The sequence below is a fragment of the Coturnix japonica genome, chromosome 1, assembly GCF_001577835.2.
Source record: "Coturnix japonica isolate 7356 chromosome 1, Coturnix japonica 2.1, whole genome shotgun sequence".
In the NCBI taxonomy this organism is placed as follows: Eukaryota; Metazoa; Chordata; class Aves; order Galliformes; family Phasianidae; genus Coturnix; species Coturnix japonica.
Genome location: NC_029516.1, coordinates 49,133,563 through 49,157,043, shown reverse-complemented (window position 1 = coordinate 49,157,043; position 23,481 = coordinate 49,133,563). Strand labels below are relative to the sequence as shown.

General features: G+C 38.6%; 1 protein-coding gene across 6 annotated transcripts in view; it reads left to right on the top strand.

Annotated features, from left to right (window-relative positions):
- The window catches only part of RFX4 (regulatory factor X4), an 80,588-nt gene that overhangs the window by 17,045 nt on the left and 40,062 nt on the right, over positions 1 to 23,481 (top strand). For 3 of the 6 annotated variants that reach the window (XM_015864007.2, XM_015863999.2, XM_015863989.2), the window contains exons 3-5: positions 6,311 to 6,371; positions 10,156 to 10,279; positions 20,107 to 20,168. In XM_015864007.2, the coding sequence (XP_015719493.1) occupies positions 6,311 to 6,371; positions 10,156 to 10,279; positions 20,107 to 20,168 (247 nt within the window). The other 3 variants (XM_032445122.1, XM_015864029.2, XM_015864018.2) reach the window with 3 other exon arrangements.

Sequence of the window (23,481 nt, the reverse complement as noted above, 5' to 3'; positions counted from 1 at the left end):
GGCAGCTGAAATACAGGAAAAGGAAAATTGTTGTTCAATACCGAGTCACACAAATAAATTCTTTAAGAATTAAAATATCGTCAGATTAAAAAAATAAAATAAAATAAAAAATCATATATTGAATCATGATGTTGCTTCCCTTTATTCACTGAGAGGAAACAATTATAAATCTAGGTAATGTCACAGTAGATGTTTTTTTTCTCATTTCTTCTACTTACAGTAATTTTAGCTCTGGAAGAGCAGGTAATTATAAATACTGCCCAATACCTCAAAATAACCTATTTTTATTTTATTTGGTTTTTTTTTCTATTTAAAATTGTAATACAATTTCTAGTTTACCATCTTGTTTTTATTTGATTTCTATTTTACTTACTTTGTGTGAGGGGAAAACACTCATGGGGTCATTTTCCATTTCTATTCCTCCAGCGTTACTTGGTTACAAGATATTACTGCAAAATGAATTCCTCCATTCTGAAAGACACAATTTGGTACAAACACATAAGTTTAGAAACTATATTTTAAAATATATCTTAAATGCTGACAGTCCCTTTTTGCATATGTATATGTTTTTCATTTTAAGAGAAGTACTCTTTGATGTCACTGTAGAATTACATGCCTTGCAGCACAAAGTTTCAGCTGATTACAGAATCTTCCGTGTTGGAGTCTCACGTTTGTTTGTCCAGGAGTCTCTTGTGAAGAGATATCTCTTCTGAGGAAGAAAGAAGGTGTTAGGAGCATGACTCCCATTCTAAGAACAGCAGAAGAGAATCCTCAAAGAAAATAACATTTGACAGGTTTGGGTTTTATAGGGGTTCTGTTTTTTGTTTTAAAAAGTTAGGAATTATCGTACTGAAAAAATAAAACATATGCTTGTTTATTTGCATTTTATGACAACCTTTGTGCAACTTATTGCATTCATTTTACCCTATCTGATGCTACTAAGAATGGGGCAGAAATAATCCGTAATGACTGAGATGTGTCTTCTGATTCTTAATGGAGTCTGAATTCAGGATTTTATTCTATTGACTCTAGTGGGTTTTCCCTTAGACTCACAGTATCAGAGTAATTAAATTAATACCACTAGCTGTATAAGAAACAAACAAACAAAAAACAAAAAAAAACCAAAAAAACAACATAATTCATTTTATGAGTTTCCTTCTATGTTCTTTTTTAGATTTCTTACTCTATATAGGTTGTAGCAAAACTGTTAGCGGTTTGTTATATGTGCTTATAGCTTGAATGTGTACACAGGAAAGCCTTCACATCCCCTGAGTCAGTAGGTGAACCTGTGTGGCTTAGCCGTTGTGATTAAGAGCAAGTATTTCAGAGAGCAGCACTGAGGAGACAGGATAGTTGTTCATTCTGTTTTCTGGTGCTGGAATTGAGGGGAAAGTAATGATAACAAAAGGCATCAAATGTAGAACTGACAGATACATAACCAAATTTATCCCACAGTTTGTATGCAGAGTGCTTTGTCATGATATATAATGGAAACTCAAATGGGAATGAAAGTGCTGGTTTAATCCGGCTTCCTTTTCATAGCGACTTCACCCAGCTGTTTCCATTGCACTAATACCAGCATTTTTGCAGTGTAGATCAGAGAATTAATCCACCTGAAAAGCCATCCTTGTTTTTGTGGGCAAGGAACAGAGAAGAAAGGAAAGAGGAGGAAAGAAAAATAAGCAATTTGCCTAACAGCAAGAAGACCAATAATCCATGAAATGTAGAAAAAGTAGATGTTTCCCCTTAGAAAGCATCACATCGTATTATGTGATCCTTTCTAGTTTTTGGGTTTCCTTAAGAGTGCCCAAGAAGTTTCCAAACCATCATGTCCATCTTTGTCCAGCCTCTGTCATGCACTTTCAAGCAGCAGGAGGCAAAGTATTTTGAGAAAACCTATGCAACTTTGAATTCCTCAGAAGGGTGATCAAGTTACTGTGGTCAGCAGAGTTCCTGTTTTCATCAGCAATCAAAATAAGGCATCATTCCTCTTCCTCTTGCTTTACTGATGATGTTGAGTTTGTTTGCTTTCCTAAATACATCAGGTAGTTTTTGGCTGGATGCCATTAAAGCATCAGTGCTTTGTTTCTGTTTTGGTGTGTTTTTTTTTAGAGGGTGGATATGTGCATTCATTATGGAAGAATGCAATGATTTCTGCTGATTTCTTACTCAGTATCAGCCTGCTTTTATGACATATTTTTATTGCATGTTTTTACAGTTCATAGGGTTTTAGGACAAGTGATAGTTTCACTGTTGCCTTTTTTTACCAATGGAGTACCTGGCAGAACTGTACCTTGGGCCACAGAAATCCTTTGCATTCTTCTTCCATTTTCCTCCAGGTCTCCAGGTCAGTTGGACCTGTATTACATTGTAAAGTAATACACAGTGCTGGGTTTGGTGCTTCTTACCCTCTTGGGACCTTTCATGTGCTCTTCCAAAACAAAGCATTTGCACTCTACTATAAAAATTCTGGGATCATTTTACTTTAGTTTCCAGTTTTCTAAGTACGTCTCCTTTCACCACTTTTGTACTCTACATGCTGGTCAAAAGAGCCACAGGAAAATGGAATAGTTCAATCCCATATCTAATATTGGAAAGAAAAAAAACATTTTCTGTATGCAATGTGTTGAGCCAGATTCTCCAAAATTGAAATAGAGGTATGAAAGAAAGCAATTTAAGAATTACAAAAGTTTCAACTTCAGTATGAGGTATGGCAGTTTCTTACTATCCCTTAATTCATGTTAGCAAAGGGCAAATCACTTTTGAGAGCAGTCAGAACCTGGGCTGATGTGGCTACAGGGGCAGGTGCTATTCATCTGAAAAATGTGGAGGTGTCTGAACTATGTGAAGGATTTTATTCAGATAAAGCTACTGAAACTGTCTTAGCTCCTTGGAGGTTCTTTGAGAGATGTACAAGCAGCCCTGGAAAGTACAAGACTCTTCTGTTACCTCTGCAGTGGAAAGTAAAGCTTTAATTCCATTGTAGTTATGACAGAGATGAACATCAACATTAGTTTTCTGGTGTTTTCAAGTCCTTTAGCATTTGTCAGTGAAGGACTGTGATGTCTGTGCTTTGACAGTGTCTTGAAGCAACACTTCAGTGTCATTACTTCACTTCTTTACAAAATAGATTAGATTTTAAAAGTATTTAATATTAAAGTTCCTTTTAACATGCAGTGGCACTGTGAAGGATTCTCATAAAATGACAGGAAAAAAAAAAAAAAAAAGAAAAAGGGAGAACAGCATTCTTTGTATTTTTAATGCAGTACAAACAAATCTGGGATCAGACCTGAGTCAAGACTCTCACAAAACATTCCCTGGTCAGTAGGGAAGCCTTTAGGTATCCTGCTACCAAATAAAGTATAAGGAATAGGAATAGTTATTATTCTGCTAGTAAACTGTTTAATGAGATTATACAGTTAAACTATACAGTGCTCTTGTATTTAATATGGAATGTTTGTCTTTCTAGGTCTCATCCATTCTTATACTGTGTACAACTCTACCTATCTATTTAATAAAAATAAATATTTTAGCCAAAATCTAGTGAAAATGAGAATCATTTTAGCTGATATCTGGACCATAGGCAGAAAATGAATAGAAGTTCTATATTGTTTTGCAGAGGCATGATTCTGATTCATGATTATGAATATTTTAATTCTCTTGAAAATCCAGTTGCTAAATATTTTGATGGAAAATGATTCTCAAAGAACTTTGCAAGGAAGTTCCAAGTACATGATTCTTCTCCTTGTTACTGTAGGACAATCAGTGGAGGGTGCTGAAGCATCTTGAAGAATCACAAGGAAACGTACGCAGCTGGGAAAAGGGATTTAAACTGTAGTTTATGATATTACTGTTAGCTTTTGTGGTTAAAACACATCCTTAAATGGGAGGATCTGACTGACTACAGATAGCTTGGAGTGTGTCTGTAAGCAGATTAGGTAAAATGCCTGTTCATGGGTCTCAGTGCGATTGTGAAACAGCCAAAGGATGGTTAGAAGGGATGCAGAGACCAATTATGTAATTTGGATATCAGTTTGATGCCTGTTACAGTGCCACATATGCAGGGAAAGATTAAATCTAATTAGTGTAGATGACAGACCATTGCATACTAACCCCCTTAAATCAAGAAATGCAATTAGAAGTTTTATCTGGGGTGGGGAAAAGGTTGGCTGGGAGTCTGTAACACCTGTTGGTTTCATAGACAGAGGCAGTTTAGGATTGCTGCATCTTAGTTACATCAGTGGTTATTCAGATCAGTGGCAACCAGCCTTTTCAGCTTGTACCTCTATAGCAATTTCCAGTTAAGTCTAAGTCTTAGCTCACACAGTAGAGTGAACTTAAAGCAGTAAGTAAGGGTTTGATACTGACAGAAAAAGGTGCTTAAGAGAATGGATGACTTTCAACTGGGAAGCAATAACCTTATTCTGAACAAAAAGGTGGTGGGGCTGAGACGGAGCCCCTACACATTGCTAATGCACAGGAGCAGCAGCTTCAATTGTTGTATCACACTCTGACATCTCTCATGCACTATTAAAGGCCAGAAAACACCACAGTCAACGAGAAGGTGCTGTGGTGCTGCTCTTACAGGGACTGGTGGCGGACTGGTGACCTCCCATGCTTGCCGACCCATCCCCATCCCTGTTTGCCAAGCTTGCTTGCTCCTACAGCTGCCAGCTTTATTTTCTTTACAAAAGCAAGGGGAACTCGTCCATTCTACAAGCACTTTACTGCCCGCAACACATTGCTGAGACATACCATGGGTATAGCCCCAACTGTTTTATCCACCACTGCTCTAAGTCTGTGCTGCACAGCTCTGTCTCCCAAAGTCCAGGTTGTGTTCATGCGGCCTTTAGCAGTAGCTCAGCATTCAGGCCCTGTGTGCCTGAGGTTTGTTGCATGCAGACTGTTTGTTTAAGAAAAACAAATGAAAAACACAATTTAAAAGTGATTTGAAATGTGTATGTTGGTCCTTCCAGCTGAATAAAAGCCCTGAAAGGCAGGGAAGGAGTGTGCAGTCCAATAATTAGAGGCCCATTGTCATGCAGATGTAGAAGAGGGGCTGCCCCAGTGTCTGTGGATAACTGTAAATCTGGATTTTCTTTGACGTCCACGGCGTGGCCTTCCTGGCTAAAGGATGTTCAGTTAACACTGAGTGTAATGGCAGAAGCACTGTGATGTGAGGACTGAAGGTAGCGTTTTCTGAAGCAGGGTTTTATTTCCGTATGCCAGTTCTTGGCATTGCACAATAGACCTTCCAGATGGATGTGGTACTCTTATGAGATACTCTGCCTGCACTAAGGTTCAACACCCTAAAAGTTGGCTTAAGTAATTTCTAAAAAATACTTAATTTCTAAAAACAAAGAAATGAAATTGGCAGTGCAGTGTAATGAAACGGTGGTTTTACTTCATTTAGGTACCAGAGCTTTCTGTCCTTAGTGCATTCACTGAGCACAAAGTTGTGAAAATAGCCAAATGTATCTGAAGCAACAGTGCTTTCCATAGGACCGCCTTCTGGAGAAGCTGATTGCGCTTCAGACTCTCAGCTTTCATTTAGGAATGCACTTTATACACTGCAAATCACAGTTTAATAGGGATTATTCTATAGATCTATTTTATTTTTTTCTCAAAAGAACTAATGTGAGCTGGCCAAATAAATAAATAAATAAATCCAATCTTTTAAAACAGTTTTATTTTCAATGTCTATTCATCTTTTATTAACCTCCTTGGGAAGCCAGAAAAAAAAAAAAGAGTTGATAAACAGTAAATAGAGAATACTATCGTCAGAAAATTACCTGAAAAGAAATAAACTGTGTATTACAGGATGTCTTTAACTTAAAGATTTATTAAGCTGTGTAAATTTACAAATACTTAGTATTTGTCATACATCAGGGTCACAGCAGTGGAGGAAAACCATAAGGTCAAATGACTCATCTAATTGAAGGATAAAGAAAAAGCAAATTGGATTAAGCATCTGTACCATTAAAGGTGGTGAAAGTTTTTTCTATTTGGAAACATTGCTAGAGATTCAAGATTCTCTCTTTTTTTTTATACACACTTTAGCTTTCCAATGTCATCATTTCTACACAACGCCCCACTCCTGCTGAGAGAGAAGTTTACAGGGTTTATTGTCTAAAGCAGTATTTGTAGGTAATAACTTAGGGAGCATCGATATTTACATTTCCAGTCTTCAGCCAGAATTTGGGAAAGCTTTAACACTTTAGAACATTTTTGAACAGATAATCACTTAGCACTTCACAGTGGCTGAGAAGTTCTCACTGAAATTAAATAGTGTTCTTTTGTTTCTTAACAGATGAGGAAAAAGAAAATAATAGAGCATCGAAGCCACACTCAACTCCCGCTACTCTGCAATGGTAAGATGCCTCTGAAAAAACACAAAGTGACCTGTTAGCATCTTTCCTTATCCTTTTTTGAACTGAGGTGAACGGGGATCTTGGACATCTTGTAGAATTCTAAAGATAGCTCTACTGCATGTACTTACTTTGCTCACTAGAGTTCTATGTAATATTTCTCAACAAATACCTTACTCTGATGAGATTTATTTGAACGTAAGAGAGCTCTGATACAGTTTAGAAAACCTAGCTGGCATATTTGTTTGCCACCTTGCCAGTTGGTAATTTGTGGTTTGTCTTTTTTGTTGTACTTACTACAAAAAGAAAACTAATACAGAAAATTTTGTTCAAGACTTATGATTTCTTCAGTGTGTGATGATGTCTACCTTTTTAGTTTTACTAGAATGAGATCTTTGACATTTAGCACAGAAGATGAAATAAGAGGTGTGATTCATTTGTCAAAATGCCCTTAGAAATCTAGTGAGGATTAAAAGAATACTTTATACAATAAAAAGCTGTCCCAAATAGAAGTTTTCTCTTGGCTTCAATATGTTTTTCTCCCTCTGTACTGCAGCTTTGAATTGGTGTTGACTGGAGAAACCATGCTTCTGCATTTGATACATTAAATATAATTAGAAGCTCAAGCACTGGGATCAAAATACTATATAGTAGAAAGCTTGCTTTGGGCAAAGATGTCAAGTTTCCATTTTTCTGGAAGGCCAGACACATTACCATCACATTATTTATACTGTAGTAGCACATAGCAAACCATGGATTGGTAAATGATTGTGGTCAGCGCTGTATAAAAGCTGCACTGAGTGCTTCCCACAGGTTTGGCCTTACTTGTTTGATGGTTCTTCCTGGTCAGGGCTCAAATCAATTTTTTGCACTGTCAGAAAAGATGAAAAATGAAATTTACATGAATATGCCTTAAGTAAGCATGCACCCTCCCCTCTGACAGGAAACTCTAAGCAAGGTTCAAGTGCTGGAAGTTCTGGGGTAAATTACTGCCTAGATTCCAAGGGTGAATTGAAATAGCCTTGTTCTGGCAAATGGAAGCACCACCTTTGTCTCCTGTCTCTGTTTTTTGCTGTAAGGTGTTACTATCACTCGTAGATAATGAAGTCATGGGAGCAGTGGAGAAAAGAAATAGAGGAAATGTCATTAGCAAGGAAAAAGGAGGAAAGTGGCAGGGAAAATGAAGCAAGTCACAAGGGAGATACATAATTTTTGTCATATTATTCATACTGTCTTTTATTATTTATTTCTTGTCTGACATCATAATGAAAGGAGATAATATCAGTCTCATGGGGATATATCCTTAATGCTTATGCCTCTCCAAATGGGAAGTGCATTGAACACTGTAAAAGAGGAGGGAGATCTAGCTGAGGATTTAGAATTGTGGCTGGATGACTGTCAGTCTGGCTAGATGTCTTTCCTGGAAATAATGATGGTGGGTTTTTTTGCTTTGTTTAGTTTGGCTGATGACACAAAATGAAGTGAAAGGCCAGGTAAATGTAGTCATTCTGCCAAATTATCACCCAGGAACATACATCAGCCTGAATGTTAACTGTTAAGGCATGAACATTCAAATACCTAGTATCCTGTGTTTCTCTCTGGTTCCTGTGCTCGTAATTATCTGCATAGCTACAGCTTGCTTAACACTTCTCTATGTTTATTTGTGATTATTTTTCCCTGGTGAGCTGGTTGACCAAACTGTAGTGTAATTTTACATCAGTTCTGTGTGCGTCTAATTCTCTCAACACTGAATTGTCACAAGCCAAGACAGCCCAAGTCCATGCAGTTTGGTGGCTGACAGCATAGGTGCACCAAATAACAGTATTGTGAAAGTGAAACAAACTAAAGACAATTATATTTTCTACAACATACTGAAAAAGAACAGAAAAAGAAGAAAGTAAAGCTAGCCAATGGATTCTCCCAAGGGTAGCAGTTTTGCAGAAACATCTATAATACATCAAAATTATCTATTCTAGAATCCTTTATGTAATTAGAAATGATAACATCACAGTTGTTCTGTTACCTTCCAACCTAGAAATAAGTCTGCACTATGAACACAACTCTGATATATAATAATGCCATTTATTCTAGAAGTACATAAATATAAAGGGAGGAACACTAATGGAGACAGATAAAATTGTCACCATTGTGGAAGGATTTAGGGTTTTTATTGCTATACTGTAGTGGTACAAAAGGTCTTACTGTGAATTACTAGATTTCACATGGTTTTATTAGGACACTTAAAATGTCATATATACATTATTTCTGATAGCAATTTGTTAGGTAGCAGGTTGAGTTCATTATCTTTCTACAACACTGTAGAATGAGGCTGAATTCAAAACATGATAAAGTTATTAAATAAAAGACAGGAAAATAAAAGAAGTGGAGCAAGATGTGGTTTTGATCATTAAAAAAAAAGTTCAGGTATAATGGAGCATTGTTCAGTGTCAGACTAATGATTCTCTGTGAAAGAGAGGAGAAAAAGAGAAAAATTCATCAGATATGAGCAGAAATAATTAACTGCTTTTCTTTCTGTCCTGTCTTGGTCACGGAAGCTGACATTCCAATTAGCAGCTATAGCATACAAACGAACTCTCCAGGTTTTGAAAGAAGGTTTTGTTAAAGCACTATGAATTTGAGGAAAGATGCCGTGATGATATTCCTGTAGAAACCAAGGAAGAATAGATGTTGCCCATACAAACTGATTCCATTCATCTAGCCAGATATCTTATTAAAATAGTTTGCAGTCACAAATGATCATGATAACTGAAATGGAAGGAGGATAGGACCTGGAAGATGCAACGAAAGAGTGAAACTAGAAATTTGAAAAGGTATTGTACAGTTATCAAATGGCAGGGTCCTATTTACTGTAAAGCTGAAGATTTCTGAGAATCTATTTATTTTCTAGTAAAATAAGTTGCACCCACTTTCTTCTCTCAGGCAGCTAGGCAAATGAGCACACTTGCAACTTAAAAGCAGAAATGCTACCATGGGTGACAAGATTGAGGTTTTAAAGTTGAGTATATGTGAAGAACTCTTCAAATTCTTTGGGTCGGCAATCACAACAATGTAATTTCAAGATAAATATTTTTCTAATTTATAGATTCACAGTGGCTATGGTTCCATATTTTAAATTCTAAGTAGTTGCTTATTTATGTATGTGATGCATAATTTAAAATGTCGTGAATGTTTGTGTGTGTGAGTTACAGTAGTTTCTACAATGCGAGGGAGTTTCCCTACTGCATTAAGCAGATCACAAAGTCTTGTTTTCTTCACTTAATCAACAACAGAGAGAAATTATTCTACAGATATAATTTTGTGAGTGTTCTTTGGTGTTTATGAACAACTTGCTTCCTCCAGGTAAGGAACTTTGCAGCTGGACAGGAGTGAGAAGATGTCACAAAACCAATGGTGACCTGTCCTGTAAAAATGAGGGAATGCTACCCATCACTGAATGTTTGGTTTCATTCAACAAATGTTATGTGATAGTATGTTTTCCAAAAGATAGTACTTTGGAGCATGACCACAGAATAATGTTCCTTTGTGCAAATCTCCTATTGATACTAGCAACTCACAACCTACATACTTGATTGAAAGCAGAAGGCAAATTATAAGCAAGCTTTGTCAAAGTTAATTGGACTTTGTAGTTAGAAACAAAACAGGGAAAACTGACTAGAAAAGCAGAAGCTGTAGTGTTTGGTCTTAAAGATGCAGCTTTGCACACAGTTCACCATACAGGACATCCAACATACTTGCAGTGCTCTCTGTTTGATATTTGCTTTTTAAGGCTGGAGGAGAACTACGAGATTGCGGAAGGTGTTTGCATTCCTCGAAGTGCTCTCTACATGCATTACTTGGACTTCTGTGAGAAAAATGACACACAACCTGTTAATGCTGCCAGCTTTGGAAAGGTGAGTCTAAAGAGCACTATGATACCTCTGCTTCAGGTGAATTTGGGTTAAAGAAAAACTGTCATTTACTGCTAGAGATACTGATATACTAATAAAACATCTTACAATTCAGATCATGAGGCAAAGGCTATGATTTTAAGTATCTGGAAAGTTGGAATCACTTCTCATCATGACTGTGCTGCTTTCTTGATGATTTCAGCGTTGGTGTTGCCAGCCTATCTGACAGTTATGTTATACAGTATTGGCAACTTGGAAGTCAACTACAACCCAGTCTAAGCATTGTGACCTGTAGTGCTTTCATGAATGTATATTTAAACAAAAACAATAAAACAAACAAAAACCCAGAATGGTCAAATATCAATAATTTAATTCTGGGTCTATCTTTGCCATTCTTGTAAGCATTGTGTGGAGATCCTTGAATTAAGAATATGGGAACACACTGGCAAAACCACGATGGAGAAAATAGGAGTGACTCTGGATGTGCAAATCCCAAAAGCATCCAAAGCATTTGTCAGGCCCTGCACACGCAGGCTGCCCACATATCTTTGCACTGCAATTTCTTGTGCTTCTGCTTTCCAGGCCAGCTTTTCTAAGAGTCACTGTGGTTATTTCCAGACTGAAGTGGAGACGCAGTCTGTACAGATGCAGCAGTGCATTGCACAGGTGTGAGCAGTAAAGGGTTATGCTGTACCTCACTACCAGACATTATGGAGTGGCTAAGATGTTATACAAAGTTCTTATTTTGGAATTTCTGATAAGATGATGTTTCCTCAGTGAAAAATAGGATGATATTTTATTTTTTTAATTTTTTATCTAAGACCACATTTTTACTCTCCAGCGTGTCACTGGTCTTTAAAACTTGTCTCTAGACAAAATGTAGAGTTTGCCACTGTTTATTAAATGTTTACAAGCATGAAACTGAAGCCTTCTAGTGTTCGCAACATTTATTCCATAAAAATGCTGGGTATTCAAAGAGAGGAATACGTTCCTAGGGTCTGTGCCTGTGAAAAGAATAGGCAAAGGAGAAGAATGTACTTAATGAGGTGCCATTTTCTCTAGTGCATCTTTATGTTGGCAGTTGAGTAAGACAAGTAAAATGCACCGTATTTTAATGTTACAGTTACATCATAAAGACCTGCACAGCACTGTTGATTCAATGTTAGATTTCTTTCTAAATACACTCCATATTATGAATGAAATTATTCATTTTATGTATTATTACTACCCAGAGGTTAAATGAACTCACGGCGTGTAATTTTTGAATAGTGAGAACAAGAAACAGATTTCTTGCAAACTGACACATTTACATGATGCAATTTTGCTGCTACTGAAAACGTCCCTAAATTGTAAGGAGTGCAATAATCTGTGATTATTTCATCACAACATGATTTCACCAACATGCAGCAGTCCAGTTATCATGTATGCTACTCCACCCTTCTCCCTGCCTTCATACATATGCACTTCGTCAGTAGAGTGGTAGGATCATCTTGGCCTAGCAGGATAGGTACAGTATCTTCCATCTAAAAATCAAGGTGTTTTTTTGTTTTGTTTTGTTTTCTTTCCCATAGGCTGTTTTCCACTTAGCTGCAGTAGATTTAGTTCTGACACAGCAATCTATAGAGTTTGTTTTCCCTTTCTGTGGAGATGAACCCATACAGAATCCTCCCAGTACTGTCCTAAAATAATGTTTTGTATGACCATTTTGGATCTGGAAACTGAGGTTCCTGTATAGGTGTGAACTCAGTGCCTCTGTGAGATGCATTATTGCTAAAAAAATTGTCCTTCACAGTCATGATGATCTGCAAGGCACACAAGCACATCACGTAGCCAATAATTTGCAGTCTGATTCTTCTGATACCCAACTAGCCCCCTGAGCAGCAGAAGAGAGACACGGATAGGAATGCCCACCCCTCTTCAAAACTCCTTCCACATGATGTCATAAGACATAGAATATCTCTTTGGCCATTTTAGTTCAGCTGTTCTAGTTCTCTTTCCTCTCAGCTCCTTTGATCCTTCTCTACTAATGGCCTTGGCTTTGTGCATCACTGCTAAGCCATGGCTATAAATATCAGTGTATTATCAACATTGTTTTTCTCCTAGAACCAAAACATAGCATCATGCTAGACACCCTGAAGGAAACAATTCTATCTCAGTTAAAACTATGACAAATTGTTATCATATGACTTAAATACCAAATCAGCAGCATGTCCTGCATAAATAACTTGGAGGCAGAGAAGGGAAATAGGTGCTATCTGAGTACTTCTGCTCTTAGCTGCTGAAACAGAGACGCCAGACATGCTCATCCTCATTGGCAATCATCAAGAGCCCTGCAGCTGTCATCTTCTGCAGAGAAAGGAGTTAGTTGTTCTGTGAAATTGTAGAGAGTATGCCTTTCAAGAGCCTACATTAAATTTATGATTCATCTTTGAACTTTAGCTCTGTGGGCAATGTTAAACATTTAGGCTTTTCCTTCAACAGACTGATAGTATTCAGAAAGGGACATAGAGTTCAGCACTTGAAAACAGTCTGCAAGAAGGAACATCCTAATGTGTCGTTACTCAGTTACAGCTGAGTTAACCCAGCAGAGTTAATTTCATTTTTAAAGACACTGCCTGAGACAAAAAAACTTGCCTGCAAGTGATTTCTCCAGGTTAAGATTTTGTGGGCAAAGCTTAACCTTAATGTAAGTGAAATATTCCACAACAAAGTATAGAAGGGAACACAAATAGATTGTTCATGAACAGCTGAACTAATAGACCTTGTTTCCTACCATCTCATATGTTCCCCAAATCCAGAGCTGTACTTAAGTCTTCTCTCTTCATGTTTCCATGCCGTACTTCCAATTATTTCCAGGTCAATGTGTGGAGGTCTTTCTTTTTCTTCTTTCTTCCTTCCCAGACAGCTGGACAAGTAGTAGCACATAGGTTGGCTGGTTGAGAGCAGTGGCAGTGTTGACTCCCTGCCTCATACTCATAGTTCTCCAATAAAGTATTGACAGAAGGCTCACCTGAAGGTTCATCTTTCATCCCCATATTGTCTTTGAACCACAGAATCATTAAGGTGGGGAAAAAGACACTGAGATCTTCTAGTCCAATTGTCAACCTGTCATCTTCAGCCTTAATTTCAATTTGCTGTCCCCATTATCCAGCCAGCATTTCTTATTGCATGTCTAGGATGTGGACTGCACCATAGGCAATTGGTAATACAGAAACAGTGAGGACAAGAGGTTTACAGAGAGACAGTAACACCTCATTGACTGTTTCCTTAGGAAATCTGGCTAATAGCAAGAAAGGTACTCAGAGGAAAAAAACAGAATTGTTGTATAAATAAACACCTTTTAAAAAGTAACCTGTATTCGTAAGCCACTTACAAGTAAGTACATACAAAATAAGGCTCTGGTATTGATAATACAGTAATATTATATGGCAAAGGAAGCTGTAGCTTTAATATGTTAGCTAAGCGTTTTAGTTCTTTACTTAACCAAGTAATGTGTGAACATTACAGCCAGTTCTGCCCATACTAACATTTGCCAGTTTTTAGCTACATTACCTGGTTTATTATTAGAGTGGTTTAAGATTCTTCCAGCTCGGAGTTCTGCCACTGCCTGTAGCTGGGAGGGCTGAGCAGGTATATTTTTTTGTCTGAGCAACATGCTAACATAAAATGTTACTGATAATGAATAATATTAGCAATAATTAATACATCAAGCTATGAATTACCCAGGAACTGTTGCTTATGGATTGGTTATGTAAGACTTCTTGATTCTGTCCTACCTGTGCCAACTCAGGCCCAAGTGGTAAGTCCTTGAGCTTCTCGTATGCTTTTGTTTCCTCTGCCGACATTGATTTTTGTTGTTTCTCTTTTGACTCTTTATGACCTTTATTTGTCTTAATTGAACCTCTTATAGATGTAATCTTCCCCTACACACCAGTTTCCTCTAACACCCAAGTTCTCATTTCACCGCTTCAAGAACGCTTAATTTCTCATGGTGCATCTCCTTTGCATCCTAGTGTTGTTCCCATAACTCCCATATGCCCCCTGGAGGTTAAATAATTTCCTCTTTTGTTTTTGTTTTCTGCCTTGTCTTTTGACAAGGTAAATTGATATTTGAGTAGAAAATGAAAGAATGATGCTGACATTCTGCAGGCTGCTTCTTCCTTAGCCTTAGGTCCTTTTCCAGTGTGGGTTCATGCTTACCTGAATCTCATTGCTCTCTAAGTGGCTTTGCTGTAAGTTTATCTTAATAAATAGAGAAGGAAGTGGGTCCCACAACAGATTTAAAGCATTGGTTAGGAAGGATCTTTTACATTTTTGAAAAACAATGGACTGAGACAGAATTACACTAGCAAAATAAAATGTTTCAATACAGTTTGCTTAGCTCCAGGACGGTACAAGCTGTACCAGCCAGAGCCTTCTTTTATCACTATGAACTGTCACTATGCCCAGTTTTGCCAGCAGGACTGCTCCTCCAAGCTTGAATAACATAGAGAGAATTTACGGTTTCATCCCATCATACTGGATATATTTGACTTTAAAAAAGAACAGACCAGCCTCTTTGAAATCTTATTGATAATGACATTACTATGTGTTTGGATTTTGCATGGAAATGTACACATCTGGAAATTGCCTGCTGTGCATACAGAGATACTTCTGGAGATGCATTTTTTACCCTGTCCTCCCTATTTGTCCCTAAGTAGCCTCACAGGTAAGTGTCCACCAATCCCAAATTTACTCTTAGCGCTCTGTTCTATTAGACTGAAATAGTAAGTGCTTTATTACGGACTGCTACTACATCCTGAATGTTTTTTTACTATACTCATTTTTTACAGTCAATATAGGGGGGAAAAAAAGAGAAAATAGGGCAAAAATCAATCTAAAGCTGAGGATGTGTTTTCTGTTATTGCACTGAAGGAATAAATGCTGCTTCACAAATCCCTCATATTATTACAGGTTGCCATCAATTGTCTTTTCCCCTTGAGCTTGAGAAGCAAGAAAACCAACAAGGACACCACAGTTTCTTTGGACAGGTTTCCCCTTTCTCAAAGATTTGCCCTCTAGCAAAGGCTTTTTTTTTTTTTTTTTAACAGACTTTGCCACTTGAAGCATCTGGCTTCCACTCAGACCTTCGGTGTGAGTAGACTGGCCTCTGGGTTGCTTTACCTCATGCCTTGTCAGAACGTCCCAGAGGCTGTTCTTACAGCACAGGGTCTGCCAGAGTGCAGGGATACTGGCGCTCAGCCTTTTCCCACACATAGGCTGGGTGTGATGGCAGGAAGTGTGTTGGCACCAGGAAAGAGCAGGGCGAGTTGTGCTGGGCTTTAGGTCTGCTTGGCTTCAGCAAGGCAGCACAGAAAGTGCTGTGACTCAGTAAGACATGTGTGTCTGGGCGTTCAGTGTTTGCAGCTTTGCTGGGACGCAGTAATCCATTTGATCATGCCTTAGGCTGAATTCTATCTGGCCAGGGGAACTGCTGAAGGAGAATGCTGTACGTAGATGAATTCAAGCTTCAAGCTTCACTAAAAATGGAGCTTGTCATGGTGTATAATCTTCACAGCAGACCAAACTGGGCATTGACTGGCTTTGCAATATCAGGTGAGATGTATCAGTGCTAGAAGAAACATCTTATCCAACAGCTAGACCGTGACCCATTCATTAAAGTGAGTGGAGAGAAATGGGAGGTTACTGAATAAGAACAAACTGCAGATGTGGGGTCAAAAACGCTGCACCTACACACTGTGCTTTTCTCTCTAGGACTATGCAAGTAAATGAGTGAAGAGTAAGATATAGACAAGCATGCCTCTTTTCTTCACACAACTTGGTGGAGCTGGGGGGGATAGGAATGATATTTTGTAATGGACTGAAATAAGGAAAAATGGATCATAGGATAATGGCAGAATTAAGAATACACTTCTCATTTTAAAAGGGAGGCTGTGTCTGCTTGTGTTTGAGTCTCAGTGCTGGCGATATGAGGATAGGAGAAATGGCAGAAATTACAGCTGGCAGTCATCAGGATGAAGGAATGCACCTTTGCAGCCGTTTGCTGGTAACAGGAGAGCTCCTGCAGTTAGCCATGCCTAAGGTTAATAGGTTGTGCAGACTACAGTACAGACCATTACAGAGGAAGTGCATTTTTCTCATTGTCACTCATAAATTTTTCTCTGTTTTGCGCGAATCATTAAATAATTTATTTCATTTTGATTCTGCTGTGTGAAGAATGAGAAAAAAATAGAAGTAAACAGATATTTAATTCAAATGTATTTAGACACTAAGATGTCTAAAGCAACCAAACAAAACCAGCTAAAACTAGATCCTGTTAGCTCCAAGTTCTGTGCAATATATGTTGTATCAGCACCATAATCTCAGTGTGGGAGAAAGGTATGGGAAGGCCCTTCCTTGCTGTATTCACTTGGGCTGCCCAATGTGTTTGGAGTGGAGCAAGTATTGCCTGTCTGAAGGGAAAGGTTCCCATGTGTTCTTCCTGCACCATGCATCAGGATTCTCTACTGATGGGTTAGCCAAATGCACACCAGGATATATGAGTCCACTGGAAGGTGTAGACTACATATGTGCTGCTTTATATCTGTATCTGATGTACACAATGTGCAGTTACCAAAAGAACTCTGAAACTGTGGGAAGATAAAGAAGCTATTAGCATTTTTATTTTTAATCAAGAAATTCGTACAACAAGATCTCTTATAGGAAGAAGGTGAGATCAGGTCTTGAGCAGAGCAGAGAGGAAGAGAGGGAGAATGGGACTCAGGTTTAGAGAAAAAGAAATCAATATATGAGGGACAGATATCATAGATAATGCTGCACTACACTGGTCTCAAAAACAAACATAAAATAATGCCACATGAGTTTGATGGAGTTTTACTTGGAAAATACAAAGCCTGCATCCCTTTATTCAGAAGATCACACAGGCAGCTGGATTTGTGGTAGATTTAGAGAAATGTTGGATGAAATTTCAGTTCCATTGAAGGACAGTCGTAAAAGTCCTCTTCACTCTAAAATTCCTTTGGATACCACCCATGAGATCTTTTTAACGCTGCTTCTGTTGAGGAGCCAGCACTGCTGTGAGAACAGGGACTGGGCTCCATTCAGAATGAGGTTTAAACTGCATGGTCAGGTCTTGCTTCGTTTCTGCTTATGCAACCCCACAGTGGTGATGAAAGGAAAAGAATCCAAGTTCGTTTTCAGTTCCTAACCTGAATTTTCTTGTCTGACATCTAGGAACACTCTTTCTCCTTTACCCTGCAGATGTAGAATTAACTCATTTTCTCTGTAGGTCTTAAGAAAATCAATACACATTAAACGCAATTATGTTGTGTTTTACTGGAAGACTTCAAGATGAAAGCACGATTTAAAAACAATTTTCTGGACCTTCTGCTTTTTCCATTTACTTCAGTCCACTTTTTCCTGCCTGCTCCAACTTCCTCTTTCTGCTTTAAGGGAAACCTTTGGGAATATCATTGCATAGGGATTCACATAAGTGTAGATAAACGCAAGCATTTATACGAGCAGCTAGTTCATTACTTACTTGACTTGCTTCATTCCAGTCACAAACACTGATGCTAATGTGTACAGGCAAAAAGCATGAGTATGCTGTGCTGTATGTATCCTATACATACAGCATTAGATCAAAGAATCCCAATATTTTCTTTCAGAGGTTTGCTGGATATTTTTGTTGTTAATTACTGGCAAAGAACATTTTAAGAGATACGTACATTCCAGCTGAGTTCCAAAAGGTGTATCTCATTGTTTAAGCATGATGAATTTAAAAAAGAAACAAAGAAAGAAAAGAAAAATATCATCTGATCATCTGCTCTGTTATTCTCCTTTCCTGATCACCTCTGCCCTGGTATGTAGAAATTGGCTGATTTATTTAAACCCCAGCAAGTATCATGGCATATGGTTCATAAAGTGGCATTTACAGTGTGCATTGTAACACTTCATCACTACCAGGCAGACTTTGAAAGTAATACGGGTTCACATTGTTCCAAAGAAGAAAAATTGAGGTGAAAGTAAATGTAATACTTAGCTTTTCTTTTGAGTCTGCTGCTGTAAAAATCAACTTTAGGAGAGGAATGGAATTTTCTGAATGACAACTGCCACCAAAAAAGAAAAAAAAACAAAAATCCCCTAACCCAAAAAGCCATCCTCAGAAAGTAGTTCTTCAACACCGCCTTTTTTCCCACAGCCTTGTGGAGCCCCCAACCCTGTCTGCAGAAAATGAAAGAGAGAGGGGTGGGATTAATGTGTAATTAAAGGGAATTTGGAAGGCTGAGATGTTGCGGAATGTTAGATCAGTAGCTGGAACAGCATGTGGTGTTCTTTAGGCAGGCTTCATTGAATCCATACAAAAAAAGAAAGAAGGGCTGCTTGCCTGTCTGCTCATTTATCAAACAGCTAGGCTGAACTTTCACAGCTCCACAAAAGTGTTTTACTGTTTGCTGAAGTTTTGCTCCAGAAATTAAAGCTGAACAACCTTCAGAGAGTCTGAGTCTGCATTTTTGACATGAGCCACGTTGTGCAAAGCTCTCAGAACATGGTGCAGGTCAATTTTTTACATGATGCAAAAGAAAGTGGAGTTTTATGTTTGATTTAAAATTATATGTATATTACCTAAGAAACAGTCGAACATGTGCCATTGTAACATCTTTATTTATAAAGCACCTTTTGATCCAAATACGTGTTCCAGAGCTTTCAGTCATCAATCAGGATTAAATATTTATCATGGTGGCAAAATGGCTCACAGGGGAAAAATCTATACTATTTAATCAATTTTACTTAATGCTGTCTTCTGTTTGAACAGTTGTATTCCATCTAGTATGCTTGTTCTTCTTTAATTCTACTTGTTCCTCCCCACCTCCCCACCCCCCGCAAAACAGGAAACAGCACTTTATGTTATGAAAGCACAAAATAAGCGACAGATTAAGAAAGAAAGAAACTTCTCTTGTAAGTGAATCTTCAAGACTTACTGCGTTCTTTCTTGCATGACTGTTCTGCCAGCTGCATTTTGCCCCTGCAGCAGACAACACCGAGAATCAGGTTCGGTCCCATGAGGTGCTGAGAGCTGCCTTTCCAGCAACTCCAGCTGAGCTTTTTCATCAGGAGTAGCCTGGCTGAAGCGGATCTACACAACTGACATTCATTAATTTGTTTCCTTAAATGCATCTGGTGCTGGAGAAGTTTTGTTTTTACAGTAGCGGTGTTCTTTTAATCTCTGCTGATGGACCAAAGCCCAGGTTCTTGACAATATCCTGCTGTTTCTGAGATGCGCTCGTTTTCCATAGCACATCAATTGATTATGACCCATCTTTAGAAAATGCAACAATGAATTTTCCCTGGTGGAAGCAGTGCACTGTCAAATACCAGTATCTTTTCATGGAATCCTCTTACAAAAGGGAGTGTGCAATGGCAGGATTGTGAAAGCCTCTAAAGAAATGTTGCCTCCAAAGCTCTCAAAGGTTTCCTCTAGTTGCAGGTAAACCAAGATTTTTGAACCTGCAAACAGATTTAAATAAATAGGAATTTCTAACTACAACCTTCTTTCATTTAGAGGCAGAAATGGTGTGAGATTTAAGGAACAGTAATGCCATAAAATTCTTTATCTAAACTGATGGTAGTAAATAAAATCATGCCAAATTTAAAAGCCTATTTCCCACTTTTCAGCACTGGAAAAAATCAAAAGCTGATTTTCCTACCCTTGTACTTGGGTGAGACCGCGGGACAGTTGTTCTGCTTATTGATCTTAACAGTCTGTAATGAATTATTAACAGATGTTTTCATTTCTTTTTCTTTCTAATATCAGTTTTATTCATTTGCAGATAATAAGGCAACAGTTTCCACAGCTAACGACGAGAAGACTTGGAACCAGAGGCCAATCAAAGTAAGCAGTGTGTGGTGTATTATCTTCTCACACAGGCCCTATCTGGCTCTGACTGAATAGAATAGTATGACATCAGGGAATGATTTGTCCAGTTGGGTAGTTAAACCCCAACTCCGATACAGTTTCCATTGTAGTTTTTACTCTGTCTTATTGATTCAGAGGTGATAGGGCTGCATAATCCAATGAAGATCTTTTACTGAATTTGTCAGCAATATTTTCCATATTCTTCCTACAGTTTGTCTCTTCTCAACTCATTTTACATGACATAAAGGGCATTCACACTTTGCACTAACGGAGCTACTGCTGTGGCTGGGAAATAACAGCTGGTTAACATCATGTTCAAGTTTGGAGAAAAAGTGGAGGAATGCTATGTGGGATTTATCTAGAAATATATGTTGGTCTAAACTTAAAATGTCCACAGACCTGGATTTAATGACAGTTTTTGCTGTGTGACAAAATCCAACGTCTCCTTACATGATCAAGGAATTAGTTTATCACCTTATCCAAAAGATGGCACCTCTCTAAAAACAGTTTGTCCTAATAGTTCATTCCAGAATGAGAAATAGGTTCAGATAAAAGAATGCACTTCACATTCTATTTGGGATCTTCCAGTTGTTTATATCTTCATCTTGAGATTCTCTTAACTTTTTCTAAAGCAGCCATTTTTAAAGTAGCTAATTGTAGATCTGAAATTCCTTCCCAAATCTAAATTCAGACATGCTATAACAACATTCAGTGCTACCAGGAATCACTTGGGTGTAAATGTTGGATTAGTCCAACAGCATATTAGGAAAGCCTGATAGGTCAGGACTCAAAGCATCAGGACTTTGTACTGAATATAAGTTACATGGAAGCTCATAAGATGGAGTTGTTCTGGCACAAAAGAGGATACCTACATCTTCATCCCTAGTTAACATCCCAATGATTATAGCATACAGAGAAGCAATTGGATCCAATGAAGAGGAGAGGTATAAACACATCTGCATATTACAGAATTACAGGGGCTGGAAGGTACTTCTGGAGATCATCTAAGCCAGCTCCTTGCTAAAGCTGGTTCCATACAGTAGGTTCCACAGGAAAGGGTTTGGGCACGTTTTGAATATCTCTAGAAAATGAGACTCCACAACCTCTCTGGGCAGCTTGTTCCTGTGCTCTCTCTAAGTTCTTTCCCATATTCATATGGAACTTTCTGTCTTCCAGTTTGTGTTCATTGCCCCATGTTCTGTCACTGGGCACCATTCAAGAGTCTGGTCCTATCCACTGAACCCCTCCCCATGAGATATTTATAAATATCAATAAAATCCCCCTTCAGCCTTCTTCTCTCCAGGCTGAATAGTCCCAGGGTTTTCAGCCATTGCTCATAAGGGAGATGTTCCAGGTGTCACCGTCACCATCTCAGTGTCCCTCTCCTGGGCTCTCTTGTGAAGTTCCCTACCTTTCTTTTAACTAGGAAGGCCATACCTGGACACAGCACTCCAGATGTGGCCTCAGCATTGCAGAGGAGAGTAGGGCCTGGCCACACTCTTTGCAATGCACCCCAGGATGCCATTCGCCTTCTGGGCCACAGGGGAACACTGCTGGTTTATGACCAACCTGTTGCCCACCAGGACACCCACGTCCTTCACCACAGAGCTCCTTTCCAGTAGTTCAGCCCCTCACCTGTACTGATGTATGCGATTATTCATCCCCAGGCGTAGGACTCTACACTTGCTCTTGTTGAACCTCATCAGGTTCCTCTCTGTCAAACTCTCCATCCTGTCCAGCTTTTGCTGAAAGGCAGCGCAGCCTACTGGTGTGTCAGCCAGTCCTTCCAGCTTCCAGCTTCCAGCAGATTTGCTGAGGATGGACTCTGTCCCTTCATCCAGAACATCCTGAAGATGTTGAGCAAAACCAGACCCAGTACTGACCCCTGGGGAATACCACTAGTTACAGGCCTCCAAGTAGACTGTGCCACTGATTACAATTTTCTTCTGAGCTCTGTCAGCCAGCCAGCTCTCAATTTACCTCACTGTCCACTTGTCTTTCTCACATGCACACTGTACTTCTTTGCAATGAATACACCAACACATACACTCCTTGCTAGACCGAGCACAGCTATAACTGAGGTCTGTTTTTATTTTCAGAAACATCTGATTGCATTTCAGTTCTGTTATGTAAATAAATTACTTTATGCATTAACACTTCAATCCTTTTATCACCTACTGTGCTGACCAATTGTTGCCAGTATGATTTTCATTCCATTTCCTTGCTACTGCCAAGGAAACTCAACCACAGAAGTGGCTGAGATCATCTGGCTTCACACTCAGTTTTTTTATAGCATGGCTTCCTTGCAATATTTCAAAGTTCAGAGCTCCAATGTCACTCCACTCTTGGTCATCTGTTGTGAGGCTTTCTCTTTTGCAGCTGGGTTTATTGCTGTAAGTGTGCAGCTGTTCTCTATCATGCTGAGCTTAGAAAGAGTTCTACCACAGGTGAGCCATGAGAAGGCATCTGAATAGAAAAGCTCATTTCTTTCTGTACTAGAGCTTGAAAATCTTCAATTATATACACAAGCGGTTACTTAAACTAATAGGAACTGTATGGCGTGAAGGGAGTTTTACTTGTTTCTCTAAGACTTGTTCTGTAGATTGTGGGTCCATGAAAGGAAAGATTATTCTGTTTACTGCAAAAATGATGGTGTGATCTGCCTGTTACTTCCTTACAGATCAAACTTTCAAGACCTGTTTATTGATTTCAGTTTGATTGTGGATGGTTAGTTGTTGTCACTTTCTCTTCTTTCTTGCTGTTAGAAATGATTAAAGAAAAGCAAAAACATGCTAAGACTATCTGTGAACTGCACCAATGATTTTTTGCCATTTGGGATGGTCGCATTTCCAAATATCTTCCTCCTTCCATTGTCCCATCCCCAGACATACCATGCTCACAGGATGTAAGAAAGTAGGCTGTATGGCTGTTATACACAGTGCATGCATGACAGCCGCGATCAAACTGTGAGCGTGAACTGCAATCAGGAGTTGTTACTGCTTAAGCAAAAAAACAACAACCAAAAAAAAAAAAAAAAACAAAAAAAAAAACCCCACAAAAAACAAAAAACAACAAACAAAAAACAACAAACAAAAAACAACAAACTTCTATGGCTGGTGTACCATTCGGTGCAGCTTGGCACATGGAACGTCTGGCTGCATCAGCCTTCTCAGTGTCCTTTGCCCTGGCTTGTCCTTTTAACAGGCACAAAGCAGTAAGGATCCTATTCAAATAAAGCCAGTGAAACATGTGACATGCACAGCAATGGTATCCAAGCAAAAACTTGCCA